Consider the following 15,087-nt stretch of genomic DNA (forward strand, 5'->3'; position numbering starts at 1 on the left):
CAGCCGGACCAGCCTCTTCGTCTTAGCCTCAGAGCATCCCAGCCTCCTGGTCCTGGACATCGGCCATGTCCTCATTGCACAGCAGGGAGCACAGTTTCTGCCCTGTCTCAGAGCAGGACCAGGCACAGAGGGGTGTCCGGGGCCCTAAATCCCGTCTATAACCGGGAAACTTTCCCACCGGGTTTGCAGGATGCTAAGAACATGGTGCACCTCGCCCTGAGGCAAGTGGCTGCCCAGATGGTCCTTAACCCCTTCCTTAGCAACCTGCCCCCGTCCCCATGACAACTGGGGCGGGGCCGAAGCCGGTCGGGCCGGAGCGGGGAATCTTTCCCTCGGCGGAGGAGGAGTCGGCGCCGTGCCTACTGGCCCTTTAAGAGGCTCCGCCAGGCGAGGCCTCAAAGCGCCCTGATTAGCCCCCGAGCGGCCGAGCGCAGCCGAACTTGACGCACCGCCCGCAGCCTCCCTCCCCACCTCCCACGCGGCTCAGTGGCCGCCCCAGCCAATCGCGGGCCGGCGCGCCGGCCCTCATCTGCATGGTCACGCCCCAGGGAGAGGGCGCGACCCAATCCAACCGCGCGTGGAGGCCGCCATCGGCTTGCCGGGGGCGGGGCGGGGCGGGGCGGGCTCCGGGCGGTTGGTTGGCGAGGCGCCGCAGCCGAGAGGTCCGGGAAAGTTTCTTTGGAGGTGAAAACAGCTGCGGAACTCAGGGCCCTGCGAGGGGCCGGCGGGGCGGGGGTCTCGGGACGGGGACGGGGCTGCCTGCCGGCCAGGTGGGGAGGACCAGGACCTCGCGGGGGCCGATCGCCCAACAAAGGATCCCAGGGGCGCCCGCCCTGGAGGCCTTCCCAGCCCCGGGATCCGGCCCCCCCAAGCGCTGCGGGCCCGGTGGTGTCGGTGGCCTGGGCGCCCCTAACTCAGCTACGCCTCTGCGTTCCAGGTGCGGCCGGGAGCGGCCATGTCCCACGGCCCCAAGCAGCCCGGCGCGGCCGTCGCGTGAGTGCGACTCCCCTTCCACAGACCCCACTAGGGCGCAGCTCAGCCCCGCCCACCTTGTTGGAGCTCCTCGACCCCGGCCCCAGGGTCTCGACTCCCCGCCAACCGGGCAGTCCCTGCCTTAGCGCCCCACGGGCTTCTCCCCACGCCCGGGCTCCAGCCCCTCCCAGGGGTCCCCACTGCCCCCCTCACAGGGATCGGGTCCCTTCGCTGCTGCCCTATCTGCCGTCGGGGGTAATGAATGGGTGTGACCCTGGAGTCCTGTGGCTTAAGCCTCTCCCGGGGGTCCCTACTGGCTCCTGATCCGACCTCCGGACCCTGCTCCCCAGAGATCCCTGCTCCCAGGACTCAGGCCCCCGCTCTGCCAGCCCCACCGTCGGGGTCGGGGTGGAGGTGGGAGTGACTGGCGTTCCCGTGACTCCAGGCCGGCGGGCGGCAAGGCTCCTGCACAGCATGGGGGCTTCGTGGTGGCTGTCAAGCAAGAGCGCGGCGAGGGCCCGCGAGCCAGTGAGAAGGGGTCCCACGAGGAGGAGGTGAGAGCCCCCGAATTGTGGTGGGGGAGGCTCTGGGTCTCCAGCCTCACCTCGGACTAGAGCTGACCCGCTGTGGCTCCGCCCACTGCCCAGATTTCCGTCTGGAAGCTGAGACCCCGCCCCATATTAGATGCCACGCCTCACAAGGTCCGCTGCCACTCTGCGGCCAGGCCCCGCCCACAACCGAATGCAAGCTCCGCCCACTGCTTGCCTCGGGGTGGGGGGAGCACCTTTTGGCGTATTAGAGGCCACACCCACAACAGAAAACAGCCTGAACCCCTGTTTCCAGTACCTATGATACCCCTCACTTCTATCCAGGCTTCCTCGACCCCCCTTCACAATCCTAGCCCCTGACCTGGCCACACCTCCAGGCCTTCTGGGTCCTACCTGCTGGCTGGCCACCTCACCTCTAGCCTCGCCCACGTCTTCCAAGGCTCCGCCCCGCCCCCCTCTGGGCCCCCCTCTGGGCCCCCCTCTGGGCCCCCCTCTGGGCCCCTCCCAACGGCGCTGCCTGGTTCCGCAGCCTGTGAAGAAGCGAGGCTGGCCCAAGGGAAAGAAGCGAAAGAAGATCCTGCCAAATGGCCCCAAAGCACCTGTCACTGGCTACGTGCGCTTCCTGAACGAGCGGCGAGAGCAGATTCGCACGCGCCACCCGGACCTGCCCTTTCCTGAGATCACCAAGATGCTGGGTGCCGAGTGGAGCAAACTGCAGCCCACAGAGAAGCAGGTGGACGGCAGGGGGCGGCGGAGGGGGCCAGCCCGGGACCACTGACCTCCCCCCACCCATTCAGGCCCCCGCAGCCATATCCTGAAAGGACCTGGTGTGGAGGGTTCCTCCTCCTGGAGAACTGACCGCCCATGAGGCCTCCCCAGTTCATTGGCGGAGGGTAGTAATAGGGGAGACTAGACAGAAAACTTAACCAGTGTGGTCACCCAACGTCTAAAAGAAGTAGGGGCGGGAGCTAGATTTTTATGTGAAATCCGATTTTCAAATCCTAGTAATTTAAAAACTGCATAAGCATCAAGAAAAGGTAACAAAACTCACCACTGGCTTGTACCCTCATAAGTGGGATTTCAACAGGTGAAACGGGTGCTGGAGGGCAGCCTGGAGGTGGGAGCCTATAGTCAGACCCCGTAGAGTGGTTCATAAAGGCTGGTGGTGAGGTGGGAAGCTAGGAGGCACCCTGAGCAGCAGGCTAAGGGGCCAGGTTTTGTCTGGAGGGTAATAAGGAGCTCGGAGAATGTCCAGCACCGTGAGATGAGTGATGGATGGGGGCCTGGCCTTGGAGGCCTCCTCGGCCCTGGGGCTGGGTCAAGCCTTCTCATGTTGCCCTGCCAGCGGTACCTGGATGAGGCCGAGCGGGAGAAGCAGCAGTACATAAAGGAGCTGCGCGCGTACCAGCAGTCAGAAGCCTACAAGATGTGCACCGAGAAGATCCAGGAAAAGAAGATCAAGAAAGGTGAGAAGGGCCCCAGCCCCAGGCAGCCCAGTGCCTGCTCTGAGGGGTGAGCCTGGAGACCCCTCACCTCCATGGGGTTCACATGGGAGGGAGGGGAAGGCGGGTGTTGCAGGCAGGGGGAGCAGCATATGCAAAGCAAAGCAGAGTCAGAGGAGACCTGGGAGGCTGACCCTGCCCTCCCCCTTCCCCCACCAGAGGACTCGGGCTCCGGGCTCATGAATACCCTCTTGAATGGACACAAGGTAAGTGTCCTCCTCCAAGCAGAGCGCCTAGGTGAGAAAGGTCCGGAAGTCTTTAGGCCCCTGGGTGAGGCCCTGAGTGAGCCAGGACCAAGGCTCATGGAAAGTGAACGGCCCTGCCCACCCTGTGTAAGTAGGGGCAGCCACCCCTGGGAATGTTAACAGACTCGACCTCAGTGGCTCAAGGAGACCCCCAGGCTTGGGGGATGTCCCAAAGGGCATTTGGATGCCCCCTCAAAGTAAACATCGCCCCTTGTCTTGTCCCAGGGTGGGGACTGCGATGGCTTCTCCACCTTTGATGTCCCCATTTTCACTGAGGAGTTCTTGGACCAAAACAAAGGTGAGCACCAACTCGGGGTTATTGGGGGAACGTGTTAGGAGGAGGGTGGGCCGAAAGAGGGCTCCAAGGCAACAGGTAGGGAGTGGGAGTATTTACCCCGAAAGCCAAGCCATTTTCCTCACCTGCCCCGAGGCCCGGGAGCTCAAGGATGGGGCTGGGGGCAGAGCAATGCCTTCATGCCTGGCGCGGGGCACCGCTCGGGCAAAGGCCTGGCAGAGGGTAGGGGGAGGCAGGGCCAGCTCTGACCTGGCTCCCGCTGCAGCTCGGGAGGCGGAGCTGCGGCGCCTGCGGAAGATGAACGTGACCTTCGAGGAGCAGAACGCGGTGCTGCAGAGGCACACCCAGAACATGAGCAGCGCGCGCGAGCGCCTGGAGCAGGAGCTGGCGCTGGAGGAGCGGCGGACGCTGGCGCTGCAGCAGCAGCTCCAGGCTGTGCGCCAGGCTCTCACCGCCAGCTTCGCCTCGCTGCCCGTCCCCGGTGCGGAAGCCCCGCCCCCGCCTGAGTCCTGTCCCCGCGAACCCTGCCCTCCCTCAAACCCCACCTGGGCCTCTACGAGTCATGCCCCTGGTGTCTCCGCCTCCTTGCCCAGACCCTGGAAATAGCCAGCCCCTACCCCACTGACCCGCTGCATATGACCATCTCCCTACCCCAAGCATTGCACGCACCCGCCACTCCCCACCCCCACCCCCACCCCGCCGCACTGACTGCCCCGCCCTCACTGACCCAGGCCCGAGCCAGCCCCTCTCTCACTGACCCCAGCCGTCCCGCCTTTAGTGATTGTCTTTGGCCGGTTTTGACTAATTTTCTCTCCCCCATTAGACCCCCATACCTCCCACCACAACCTCTCCCAGGCCAACTAACGTCTTCTGACCCACCCTCACCCCCACCTTCTCTCACAACTGACCCTGACTCTCAGGTCCAGACGCCCTGACCCCTCACCCGACCCCACGGACACGCGCCAAGGGCCCCCTCCCCAGGACTCCTCCCTTAAAGACCCCAATCCTCTGACCTCTGTGCCCTGGAGCCCCAACCACAGCTACTCCAACACCGGGCTCGGCTGACAGCCCCCTGCCGCCCGCAGGCACCGGCGAGACGCCCACGCTCAGCACGCTGGACTTCTACATGACGCAGCTGCATGGAGCCATCGAGCGGGACCCCGCCCAGCACGAGAAGCTCGTGGTCCGCATCAAGGAGATCCTGGCCCAGGTGGCCAGGTGTGTGCGGGTCTGCCCCTGGCTCAGCCGGTGGGGTGGCCCTGCATGGGGGACTGCCTCAGCCAGACCCGCCCACCGCATTGCTCCTTGGGTGGGATTCTGGAAATCCGTGGGCTCTGCAGGGTGGGATCCAGCAGCCGGATCTCGTTCTGAGGGCCCCGCCCACCTGGGGTTTGCCAGGTGGGACTTATTTGGTGCTGGGGCAGGAGGCCAATGGCGGAACCACGAGCGCAGCGGGACTGTATTAACGCTGCTGGGTGGGATCTGCCAGCCCCCCTTGGCCAGTTGGACTCACTTAGGGGAACCAGAACTTCTCCAAAGCTTTTGGCAATTTATTCTGGGTGTCTTCTGGCTCTCCAGGTTAGATGGGGTCAGCTCCAGGCCCCCTACCCTGACATCTGTTTGGAGCTGCTTAAGGAAGGTGGCCTCTGGTGTCCCCTAGGATGGTGGTGGGGACTGAGGGGATGGCGTCCCCCATCATGACTCCCCTCCTCTCTCCTGTTGCAGTGAGCACCTATGAAGGTGTTGGTCAGCTCGTGGGGATCCAGCGAAGACCAAGCTCTGCTCGCGGCCCCCACCCCATGGAGGAGGGATGGGGGTCCACCCTTTGGGGCCAGGCCCAATCCTGCACCTTGGGAGCTCCAGCCCCCTAACATTACTCTACACCATCCCCTAGCTTTCAACCTCCCCAGCACCCCAAATCCAGAAAAGTCACCTGCCATGCACAGCACACATAGAACCCTGTGGCCTCATAGAGCATGTCATACTACATGAGTGTGGGAACACCACACATGGGCAGCATGACCCAGGACACAAGGGGACCAACAGCAGCTCTCCACACTGGTGTAGGGAGGGTGACACAGGCTACAGTGGCTCTAGGGATCTGCCCCAGGACACAGGGCAGTGGAAACCCATTCCTGACACAGGGAGGGACTCCCCAAAGGTGCTGACCACAGTGCCCCACGCAAGCAGGCACACTGCAGGACATGCTCTCATGCTTGAGGGAGAGCCTTCTGCCTGTGGCCCTCGACTTCCTGCACCTGAGAATGGAGTAACTGGGACTGACTCCCTGCCCCGTTCAGCTAATCGACCATCATGAAGGTGGCCCCTTTGCCACTGCTTAATCTGGACTTTTAAATTAAAAAAAATAATAAAGTGGAATTTGAATTTCAAGCTTGTGAATGTGTGTTTTTGTAGAAGGTTGAGCCAGATGTGCCCAAGACTACCCAAGATGTTCCCAGCCCCCCCCCCCCCCCCTCCCCAGCCCCTGACACCAGGAATCCACTTTCTGTCTCTGGATTTGCCTGTTCTGGACATTTCACCTGGGGTTACACACTCTGACCTTCTGTGTCTGGCTTCTCTCAACACCTTTTTTCAAGGCCCATTCACATTAGAGCAAGTGTCAGTGCCTCACTCCTTTTCTGACTAATATCCCGGTGTGTGGATGGACACACTGTGTTTATTCACTGATGGACATTTGAGCTTGGCCATTGTGGATTGTGCTGTTGTGAACGTTCAGCGTTCATGCACAGGTTTTCATTTGTGTACCTGTTTTCAATTCTTGTGGGTCCATCACCAGGAGTGGAATTGCTGGGTCATATAGTAATTCTATGCTTAACTTATTGAGGAAACTCTGAGACTTCAGTGTTTAATGGAATATTTAAAACATTCTAGCCCTAGCTAGTTTGGCTCAGTGGATAGAGCTTCCGCCTGCGGACTGAAGGGTCCTGGTTCCTGATTCCAGTCAGGGGCATCGGACCCAGATTGTGGGCTCGATCCCCAGTAGGGGGCGTGCAGGAGGCAGCCAATCAATGATTCTCATCATTGATGTTTCTATCCCTCTCCCTTCCTCTCTGAAATCAATAAAAATCAAGAAATAAATAAACAAACAAACAAATAAATAAATAAAACACTCTAAAACTTTTGGAGACTAATTTGACCAATACCTATGCTACAGATTTAATTATGTCCCCTCAAAAGATATGTCGAAGTCCTTATCCCAGGATCCCAGAATGTGACCTTATTTGCAGATATAATTAGTGAAAAGATGAGGTCAGCCCAGAGTAGGGTGGGCCTGATCCAGTATGACTGGTGTCCTTATAAGAAGATGAACATTTAGACACAGACTCAGAAAGGAGACAGCTATGCGATGACAAAGGCAGACATCCGAGTACCGCAAGCTGCTGAGGAGTGCCAAGGATTGCTGGCCACCACCAGACGTTCGGAGAGGCAAGGAAGGACCCAACCCCGGGTCTTGGCGCGCTGATAACTTGATTTTGGACGTCTGGCCTCCAGAACTGTAAATAAAATAAATCTGTTTTAAGCCACCGGTTTGTGGTACTTTATTATGACAACCCTTGGAGACTAATACAACTGGATATTGTTAACTCCCCCCCCCGCCCCCCCCCCCCCCAAGGTGTGAGCTCCCTGGCACAGGTATCTCCATCCCAAATTTGGAGCTTATCACTCCTGGGCAGGTCTCTTACATCCTTTTAGCACATGAATATGTCTTCCTGAAAGAGTGCCATTTTGATCGTTTAGGGTTTCTTTTCATTTTTTAAAGGTTTTAATGTGTACAATTCTGTGGTTTCCAGTGTACTCACAAAGTTGTGCAAGCATTGGCACAATCTAATTCCAGAACATTCCATCACTCCAAACAGAAGCCCGGTGGCGCTAAGCAGTCAGCCCCAGTCCCTCTCTCCACGAATCGGCTTACTGTCTCTGAGCATTTGCCTGGTCTGGGCATTTCACATAAATAGAACCACACACTGTGTGGCCTTTTGTGTCTGGCTTCTCTCAGTGAGCACCATGTGTGCAAGGCTCACCCGTGTTGTGGTGTGTGTCATGTTTTGTAGGCTTTAAACATTTACATACATTTTCTTACATCACCCACAGCCTTTTCCCATCAATGTCTGGATCCTGAGAGTCCTTCAAGGCGGGAGGCCCCTCTTTTACATGGGGTACAGCTTTCCACCACTGTTTATGGAGCCAAATTCCCTGATGCCTAGTGTTGTGTTCCCAGGGGATTCTTACAGCGGCCTCCTGGCGCTGGAGCCTCCTCCTTCATCTGTAACCTGGGGGTCCACTTATTCCCTCATCAAATATTGCCCGAGTGCCTGCTTCCTGTGTGCCTGGCACTGGGCCCCCTTGAACAGCAGGGGAACAAGAGACCAGAACCCCGGCCCTCCCGGAGCTGACCTTCCAGTTGGGAGGACAGGACGCAAGAAGGATAAGTCAAAATAATCTGGTTTGTCAAGTGATGCTCAGTGCTAGGGAGAAAACGAAAGCTGGGAAGAGAGATCGGAGGTAGTCAGAGGAGGTGACATTTGAGCAAAGAGCTGAAGGAAGTGAGGGAAGGAACCACCTGGAGATCCGGGAGGAGAGGTCCCCGGTGGGGCACAGGGTGTAGCACAAGCAAAGGCCCTGGGGCAGGACTGTGCCTGGGAGTGGAGGAACAGCTGAAGCTCATGAGCAAGGGGGCGCGGAGAGTGAGGACAGGGCTGGAATGGGGGCAGGTCGTGCAAGGCCATATGGGCTGAGGAACAAAGCCCACTTTTATGGTGAAGGAGGTGGGAGCTTGGAGGGTGGTGGGCAGAGGAAGGACCGGATGTGCCTCAGGTTGTACCAGGGGAACCTTACTTCCACCGCTTCGGGCTGTTGCAAGGATTAAGCGAGCACGCTCGCAGAGTGAGCTTCTTGCTTGTGATCCGTGTTTCCCGCTCTACAACCCAGGCCCCGCCGACCGCCCAGCCTCCCCGGGGAGCGCGCAGCTGGCCCTGGCAGGGCCTGGACACCTGGGGCCGGGCCCCCCTCTCCGCACCCCGCGGTGTCGCCTTCCTGGGCGGCTCGGGTTCCTGGATCCCCTTACCCGGGCAGCTCGGCTGTCGCGCCCTGGGCCGGGGGAGGGGAGGCGGCAGGAAGCAGCGGATCCGGCGGTGGCGGAGGCGGTGGCCCGGGTCGCCCAGCTCCTCCGGCCATGGAGAGCGCAGCGGCCCGCGAGGCCCGAGGGGCCGAGGCCCCGCGCCAGCCCGCGCCCTCGCCCGCACCCTCCGAGACCCCCGCCGCGCCCCGCGCCCGGCCGCGCCTCGTCTTCCGCACGCAGCTGGCTCATGGCAGCCCCACGGGCAAGATCGAGGGTTTCACCAACGTCCGAGAGCTCTACGCCAAGATCGCCGAGGCCTTCGGGATCGCGCCCACCGAGGTGAGGACCGCGGGCCCCCAGCGCCCGAGGCCCACGGGGCTGACCCGGGGGGAAGGGTGGAGCTCGGACCCCTGGACTGGGGGCCCGGGGTCTCGGAGACGCACCACTCAGACCCAACGGTGCCCATGCACTGGGGACGCCCCGTTGAGCGGCCTGCACAAAAGAGGAGCAGGTCTAAGGGGTTAATGAGTCTCTAGATCGGCCGGGAACTCACCCCCCCGCCCCCCCCCCCCCCAGCTAAGGTGGATACAGCCCTCGGGGAGGCGCGTCTGTGGTTCCTGGGCGCGGCTGGAGGCTGGGGTTCCAGGCAGCCCCTTTCCAGGCGATACGTCGGAGGCAGCCAGGGTTACAGGCCGGGTGCAGAGCGGTGCGCCGTGCAGCCCCCAGGGGGCGCCAGCGGATGCAGAACGGCCGGGAAAAGATGGGGGTGGGGGGTGGGGTGGGGATCAGGGCACCAAGGGGTTGGAACTGGAAGTCGGGGGTGGGAAAGGAGGTTTCTTCCTGCAGCCTCCTTCTTACCCTGCCCCTCATTCTGGGGGCCTGTCTCCTCACCTCACCTCCTCCCCCACCCCCCACCCCCGCCGCCCCAAGATCCTGTGGGCTGGGCCAGTGTCGGTGCCTTTTGTGCCTCGGTTTCCCCGTCAGGCCCCTGAGCCCATCCCTCCCCCCACCCCGCCCGCGGTTCTGCGCAGACGGCGGGGAGTGAGCGCTGTCATTAATCCTGAGCTCCCTCCCCGGGGCAGATCTTATTCTGCACCCTCAACAGCCACAAGGTGGACATGCAGAAGCTGCTGGGCGGCCAGATCGGCCTGGAGGACTTCATCTTCGCGCACGTGCGCGGCGAGACCAAGGAGGTGGAGGTCACGAAGACGGAGGATGCCCTGGGGCTGACCATCACGGACAACGGGGCCGGCTACGCCTTCATCAAGGTGCCCGCGGTGCGGGGGGTGGGGGTGGGGTGGGGGGGGGACGGAGAGGCGACTTTCCGGGTGCTCCAGGCCCTGGGCGAGCCACTGCCCGCCTCTGGTCTAAGGGGGTTCTGCGGGGGTGGCCCCTGGAGTGACTCTGGGTCCCTGCAGAGGATCAAGGAGGGCAGCATCATCAACAGGATCGAAGCCGTGTGTGTGGGCGACAGCATCGAGGCCATCAACGACCACTCCATCGTCGGCTGCCGCCACTACGAGGTCGCCAAGATGCTCCGCGAGCTGCCCAAGGCCCAGCCCTTCACCCTGCGCCTGGTGCAGCCCAAGAGAGCCTTCGGTGAGGGCCACCTGTGGCCTTGGGGGTCGGCGGTGGGGGGAGCTCTTGGGGAAGTGGGTTCTCTGGATGCGGGGGTCAGCGGAGGGGGGGGTAGGATGGAAGGTTCTAGATGCCTCTGGGGAACTTCTGGCATTGTATCGGGAACAGGTGGGTGGTTTCCATACTGTTACAGTCTGGCTGGGGAAGGGGGGAATTTGGGAAGATGCAGGAAGGATGAGGGGGTGTTTAGATCTATTGTGTCACTTGATGGGAGCTTTTAAAGTGCTGCTTTAAGGCTGTGAACACAAGAGGGCCTTTGAAGGATAAGAAAGTTCCAGAAAGTCTCAGCTGGTGGTTTCCCAGTATTTACAAAGAGTGGATCCACCCAGAACACGTGCCCCTCCACCACTCTGTCGCCTCCAGACATGATCAGCCAGAGGAGCCGGAGCAGCAAATGCCCCGTGGAAGCAAAAGTGACCAGCGGGCGGGAGACCCTGCGGCTTCGTTCTGGGGGGGCTGCCACAGTAGAGGAAGTGGTGAGTGCGGGGAGGGGGGCCTTCAGGGACTCTTACACTTACAGCTCTAACTCTGAGCCGGCGTGACCTAGGCTGAGACCTCCCTCACACAGCGCCAGTTTCCCCACCTGCAAAATGGGTCTTCAGGTGAGGCAGGGCAATGGTGGTGCAGAAGCATTGGCACACGAGGTCCCGGCCTGCTGGTACCCAGGGGAGGAGCCTGGGAGGGGGCTGGGCTGGAGGGATCTGTGGTTCTGACCCTCTGTTTTGTCCCCCTGCGCCCCAGCCCAGTGAATTTGAGGAGGAGGCCTCTCGGAAGGTGGATGACCTCCTGGAGAGTTACATGGGCATTCGGGACCCAGAGCTGGGTAAGGGGCCAGGGTAAGCCGGTGGACCCTGGGGGGAGGCCAGCCCACTGGGAGGAGGTCGGGTCCCCAAGGGAAGTTGGGGTCCCAGAGCACTCTTACCCACTTTCCTTCCCACCCTGGCAGCGTCCACCATGGTGGAGACATCCAAGAAGACAGTGAGCGTTCAGGAGTTTGCACGCCGTTTAGACTCCGTCTTGGGCGAGTTCGCCTTCCCGGACGAGTTTGTGGTGGAGGTGTGGGCCGCCATCGGGGAGGCCAGGGAGGCCTGTGGCTAATTTGCCCTGGGGCTGAGCGCAGCCCCAGTCCGGAGCCCAGCCCCCTGCCCCAGCCCTGCAGGCTGGTTCCTGAAGCCCAGCCCTGCTCCAGAGCCCAGCCCAGATCTGAGACCCAGTCCCCCGCTAGAGCCCAGGTCATCTCTGAGACCAAGGTCACCTCTAGAGCCCAAACCAGTTCTGAGACCAAGCCTAGTTCTGAGACCAAGCCCTGCTCTAGACACCAAGCCAGTTCTGAGGCCAAGTTCATCTCTAGAACTTCATCTGGTTCTGAGACCCAACCCAGCTCTAGAACCCAGGCAAGCCCTGAGACCAGGTTCAACTCTAGAACCCATACCAGTTTGGAGACCAAGCCCAGCTCTGAGACCAAGCTCTGTTCTAGATCACAGGCCAGCTCTGAAGCTAAGTTCATCTCTAGAACACAATCCAGTTCTGAGACCCAACCTAGCTCCAGAACCCAGCCCAGTTCCAAAACTCAGCCCACCTCTAGAACCCAGGACAGCTCTGAGGCCAAGCCGAGCTTTGGCATTAAGTCAAGTTCTGGAACCCAGACAAGTTTTAAGACCCAGCCCAGCTCTGTGATCAATGCCAGTATCGGAAGCCAGCCCAGCTCTATGACCAAGCCCTGCCATAAAACTCAACCTGACTCTGGAACACAAGATAGCTCCATGATGCTGCCAGACCTGGACACCCAGTTTAGTTCAGGAACACCAGTTAGTTCTGAAACCCAGGTGAGACTTAAGAATCAGCCCAACTACAGAAACCTCTCCAGCGTAGGATTCAAAGACAGCTCCCAAACCCAACCCTATTCACGAACCCAGACCAGCTCAGGAACCCCGATGCATGGGGCAGCTCAGCCCAGATCCCAACCCTGCTCTAAAACTCAGTTTCACTCTAGTATCCACCCCCATTCTGGGGCCCAGTCCAGCTCCACTGATGAGTCCAGCTCAGAAACTGAGCCCAGCTCTAGATCCCAGCCTAGTGCTACAACCAGGCCCATCTCTAGAATTCAGACCAGCCCTGGAACCTCATCCATCTCTGAGGTAAGGCCTGTCTCCACAACCCAGCTTGATGCTGAACCCCACTCTCACTGCAGTACGAAGACCAGCTCTAGAACACCTTCCAACTCTGGGGCCCAGACCAGCTTCAAGGACTGGCCAATTTCCAGAGCTCAATCCAGATCAGGCACCCAACCCAGCTCTAGAACTCAACTCAGTTCTGGAGCACAGACTGTCTCTGAAATCTCATCGAGCTTCAAAACACAGTCAGTTGCTGATACTGAGTTGAGTTCCAGAATCCAGCTAAACTCTAGTCCTGGGACCCAGACCAATGCAGTAACAGACTTAAGCTCCACAACTCTGTCTAGCTCCAAGAGCAGACCCAGCTCCAGGACCCAGGCCTGCATGGCTCAATCAACTTCTGGGACTCAGCTCATCTTGGAAACCCCTCAGGCCACAACCCAAGGCAGCTCTGATATTGATCCAAACTTTGCAAAGCAGGTCAGCTCTGCAACTCAGCTCATCTCTAGAGTCCAGTTCAGCTCTGAGACTCAACTCAACTCTGAAACCCCCACCAGCTCAAGGATACAGCCCAGTTCTGGAATCCACCTCAGTTCTAGAATCCAGCCTGTTTCTGGAACTAAACCCAGCTTCAGAACCCAGACAAGTTCTGGAGCCCAGCTTGGTTCGGAGACCCAGCCCAGTTCTGGGGCCCAGACCAGTGCAAGAATTCAACCCAGCTCTGGAGCCCAGCTCAGCTCTAGAACCCAGTCTAGCTCTGAGACCCGGCTCAGCTCTGAAACCCAGCTCAGCTCCAGAACCCAGCTTAGTACCAGGATTCAGTTTAGCTCTGAGAACCAGCCCAGCTCTGGAACCCAGACCAGTTCAAGAATGCAGTCCAGCTCTGAAGCCCATCTTAGCTCCAAATCCAAGTTCAGCTCTGGCACCTGGCTTAGGTCTGAGTCTAATCTCAGCTCCAGAACCTTACCCAGCTCTGAAACTCAGGCCAGTTCAAGAATACAGCCCAGCTCTGGAACCCAACTCAGTTCCAGAACCCAGCCTGTTTCTGGAACCCAGACCAGTTCCAGAACCCAGACCAGTTTTGGAACCCAGCTCAGATCTGAGACTCAGCCCAGCTCAGACACCCAGCCAAGCTCTAGAACCCTGACCAGTGCAAGAATTCAGCCCAGCTCTGGAGCCCAGCTCAGTTCCAGAACCCAGCCCAGCTCTAGGATTCAGTTCAGCTCTGAGACTCAACCCAGCTCTGAAACTCAGGCCAGTTCAAGAATACAGCCCAGCTCTGGAGCCCAGCTCAGTTCCAGAACCCAGCCTGTTCCTGGAACCCAAACCAGTTTTAAAACCCAGACCAGTTTGGGAACCAAGCTCAACTCAGACACCCAGCCCAGCTCTGGAACCCAGACCAGTGCAAGAATTCAGCCCAGCTCTGGACCCCAGTTCAGTTCCAGAACCCAGCCCAGCTCCAGGATTCAGTTCAGCTCTGAGACCCAGCCCAGTTCTGAAATCCAGACCAGTTTAAGAACTGAGCCCCACTCTGGAATCCACCATAGTTCTAGAACCCAGCCTGTTTCTGAAACCCAATCCGGCTCCAGAACTCAGACCAGCGTAAGAATCCAGCTCAGTTCTAGGAATGGGCTTCGCCCACAGACCCCAGGCCTTGACCCTAGAACCCAGTCTGATCTTACTCCTCCAGCCCGACCTCAGCCCCCAGACCCACCACCAAGAGCCCCAACTCCGGGCCCCAGCAAAGTCTCTCAGCCTCAACCCCAGCCCCATGATCTGGTACGTGGAACCCAGGCCAATGCTGGCAGAAGCCAGCCGACACCCCACCTGGCCCCGAAGCCGCAGGCCCCCTTGACTCGCCAGAAACCAGCCCTTTTACCTAAGCCCCAGGTGGGACCCCGTAAGTCCACTCCACCTACCACATCTGTCACCCCTAGTTCTGCCTCCGGGGTGGCCCTCCTTCGGTCTCAGCTCCCTGAATCCCCAGCTCAGGAGCCTGCTCACACCCCCATGCACAGGGGGTCAGGGACTGCTCTGCGAGGGTCAGAGCCCCTCCCCCTCCACAAGGAGCTATAGCTTAGGGGTGACACAGTTTTGGCCCTTGGTGGGCTCCATCCCCTCTCCTTCCCCTCCCAGCTCTGGTCCCCCAGAAACGGCAGGTGACCTCATTCCCCCACAGGTCAGGGGAGGGAGAATGGAAACGGGCTTCAGTTTCATTGGGCCTGGCTCTGGGCGGTGTAAGCAGATCCCAGGTCTGTGGAAGGGAAAGGGGGAAAGGGAGGGGCAGGAGGTGGTTTGCTCTTCATGTACCTCGAGGGCTCATGGGGAATAAAGGCACATCCCACCCCTGCAGCCAGGTGTGTTGTATTTGAGGGAAGTTTGGGGAGAGCAGAGGCAGGGGCAGGCATGAGGGTCTGGGGGGGCTAGCACAACACTGGCTGCTTCTTAAGCACCTACTATGTGCCAGGTGCTTTACGAGTACTCACTGTGCATGACGCTCCTCAAAACCTCAGTCATTCGTCCATTCGATCTATCTTTTTTGAGCACTTATTGTGGGCCAAGTGCTGTTTGTTCAAGACACTGGGAGTCTGAGTGTGAAGTGAATGACCGGCTAACTGATAAGCTTATAAGGGAATGACTGCATCTAGGATGGAGGAAGCGTGTGTCACTCCGTGGCCTTGTGTGCGTCTCCC

The 15,087-nt window shown here is 59.7% G+C and overlaps 2 protein-coding genes across 4 annotated transcripts; both read left to right on the plus strand.

The window, feature by feature from the left end:
• The first annotated feature begins 625 nt into the window (after positions 1–625).
• HMG20B (high mobility group 20B) lies at positions 626–5,953 on the plus strand. 2 transcript variants are annotated; one of them, XM_070415788.1, is made up of 10 exons: positions 626–684; positions 938–993; positions 1,418–1,526; positions 2,050–2,253; positions 2,866–2,986; positions 3,182–3,228; positions 3,493–3,565; positions 3,828–4,043; positions 4,648–4,780; positions 5,288–5,953. In XM_070415788.1, exons 2-10 carry the CDS (start codon positions 956–958, stop codon positions 5,298–5,300), a joined length of 954 nt encoding a protein of 317 aa, XP_070271889.1. In that variant the 5' UTR covers positions 626–684; positions 938–955; the 3' UTR covers positions 5,301–5,953. The 2 variants fall into 2 exon arrangements, with proteins under 2 accessions (XP_070271889.1, XP_070271890.1); XM_070415789.1 differs by lacking the exon at positions 626–684 and adding an exon at positions 735–770.
• Positions 5,954–8,756: 2,803 nt separating this feature from the next.
• Positions 8,757–14,746, plus strand: GIPC3 (GIPC PDZ domain containing family member 3). Of its 2 annotated transcripts, none has more exons than XM_070413875.1 (6): positions 8,757–8,981; positions 9,725–9,910; positions 10,061–10,241; positions 10,644–10,756; positions 11,022–11,116; positions 11,227–14,746. In XM_070413875.1, exons 1-6 carry the CDS (start codon positions 8,757–8,759, stop codon positions 14,468–14,470), a joined length of 4,044 nt encoding a protein of 1,347 aa, XP_070269976.1. In that variant the 3' UTR covers positions 14,471–14,746. The 2 variants fall into 2 exon arrangements, with proteins under 2 accessions (XP_070269976.1, XP_070269977.1); XM_070413876.1 differs by having other exon boundaries at positions 11,022–11,103; positions 11,227–11,444.
• Positions 14,747–15,087: the final 341 nt, after the last annotated feature.

The sequence above is a fragment of the Myotis yumanensis genome, unplaced genomic scaffold (genome assembly GCF_028538775.1).
Source record: "Myotis yumanensis isolate MYYU_CA2020_CCGP unplaced genomic scaffold, mMyoYum1.0.hap1 SCAF_5, whole genome shotgun sequence".
NCBI lineage: Eukaryota > Metazoa > Chordata > Mammalia > Chiroptera > Vespertilionidae > Myotis > Myotis yumanensis.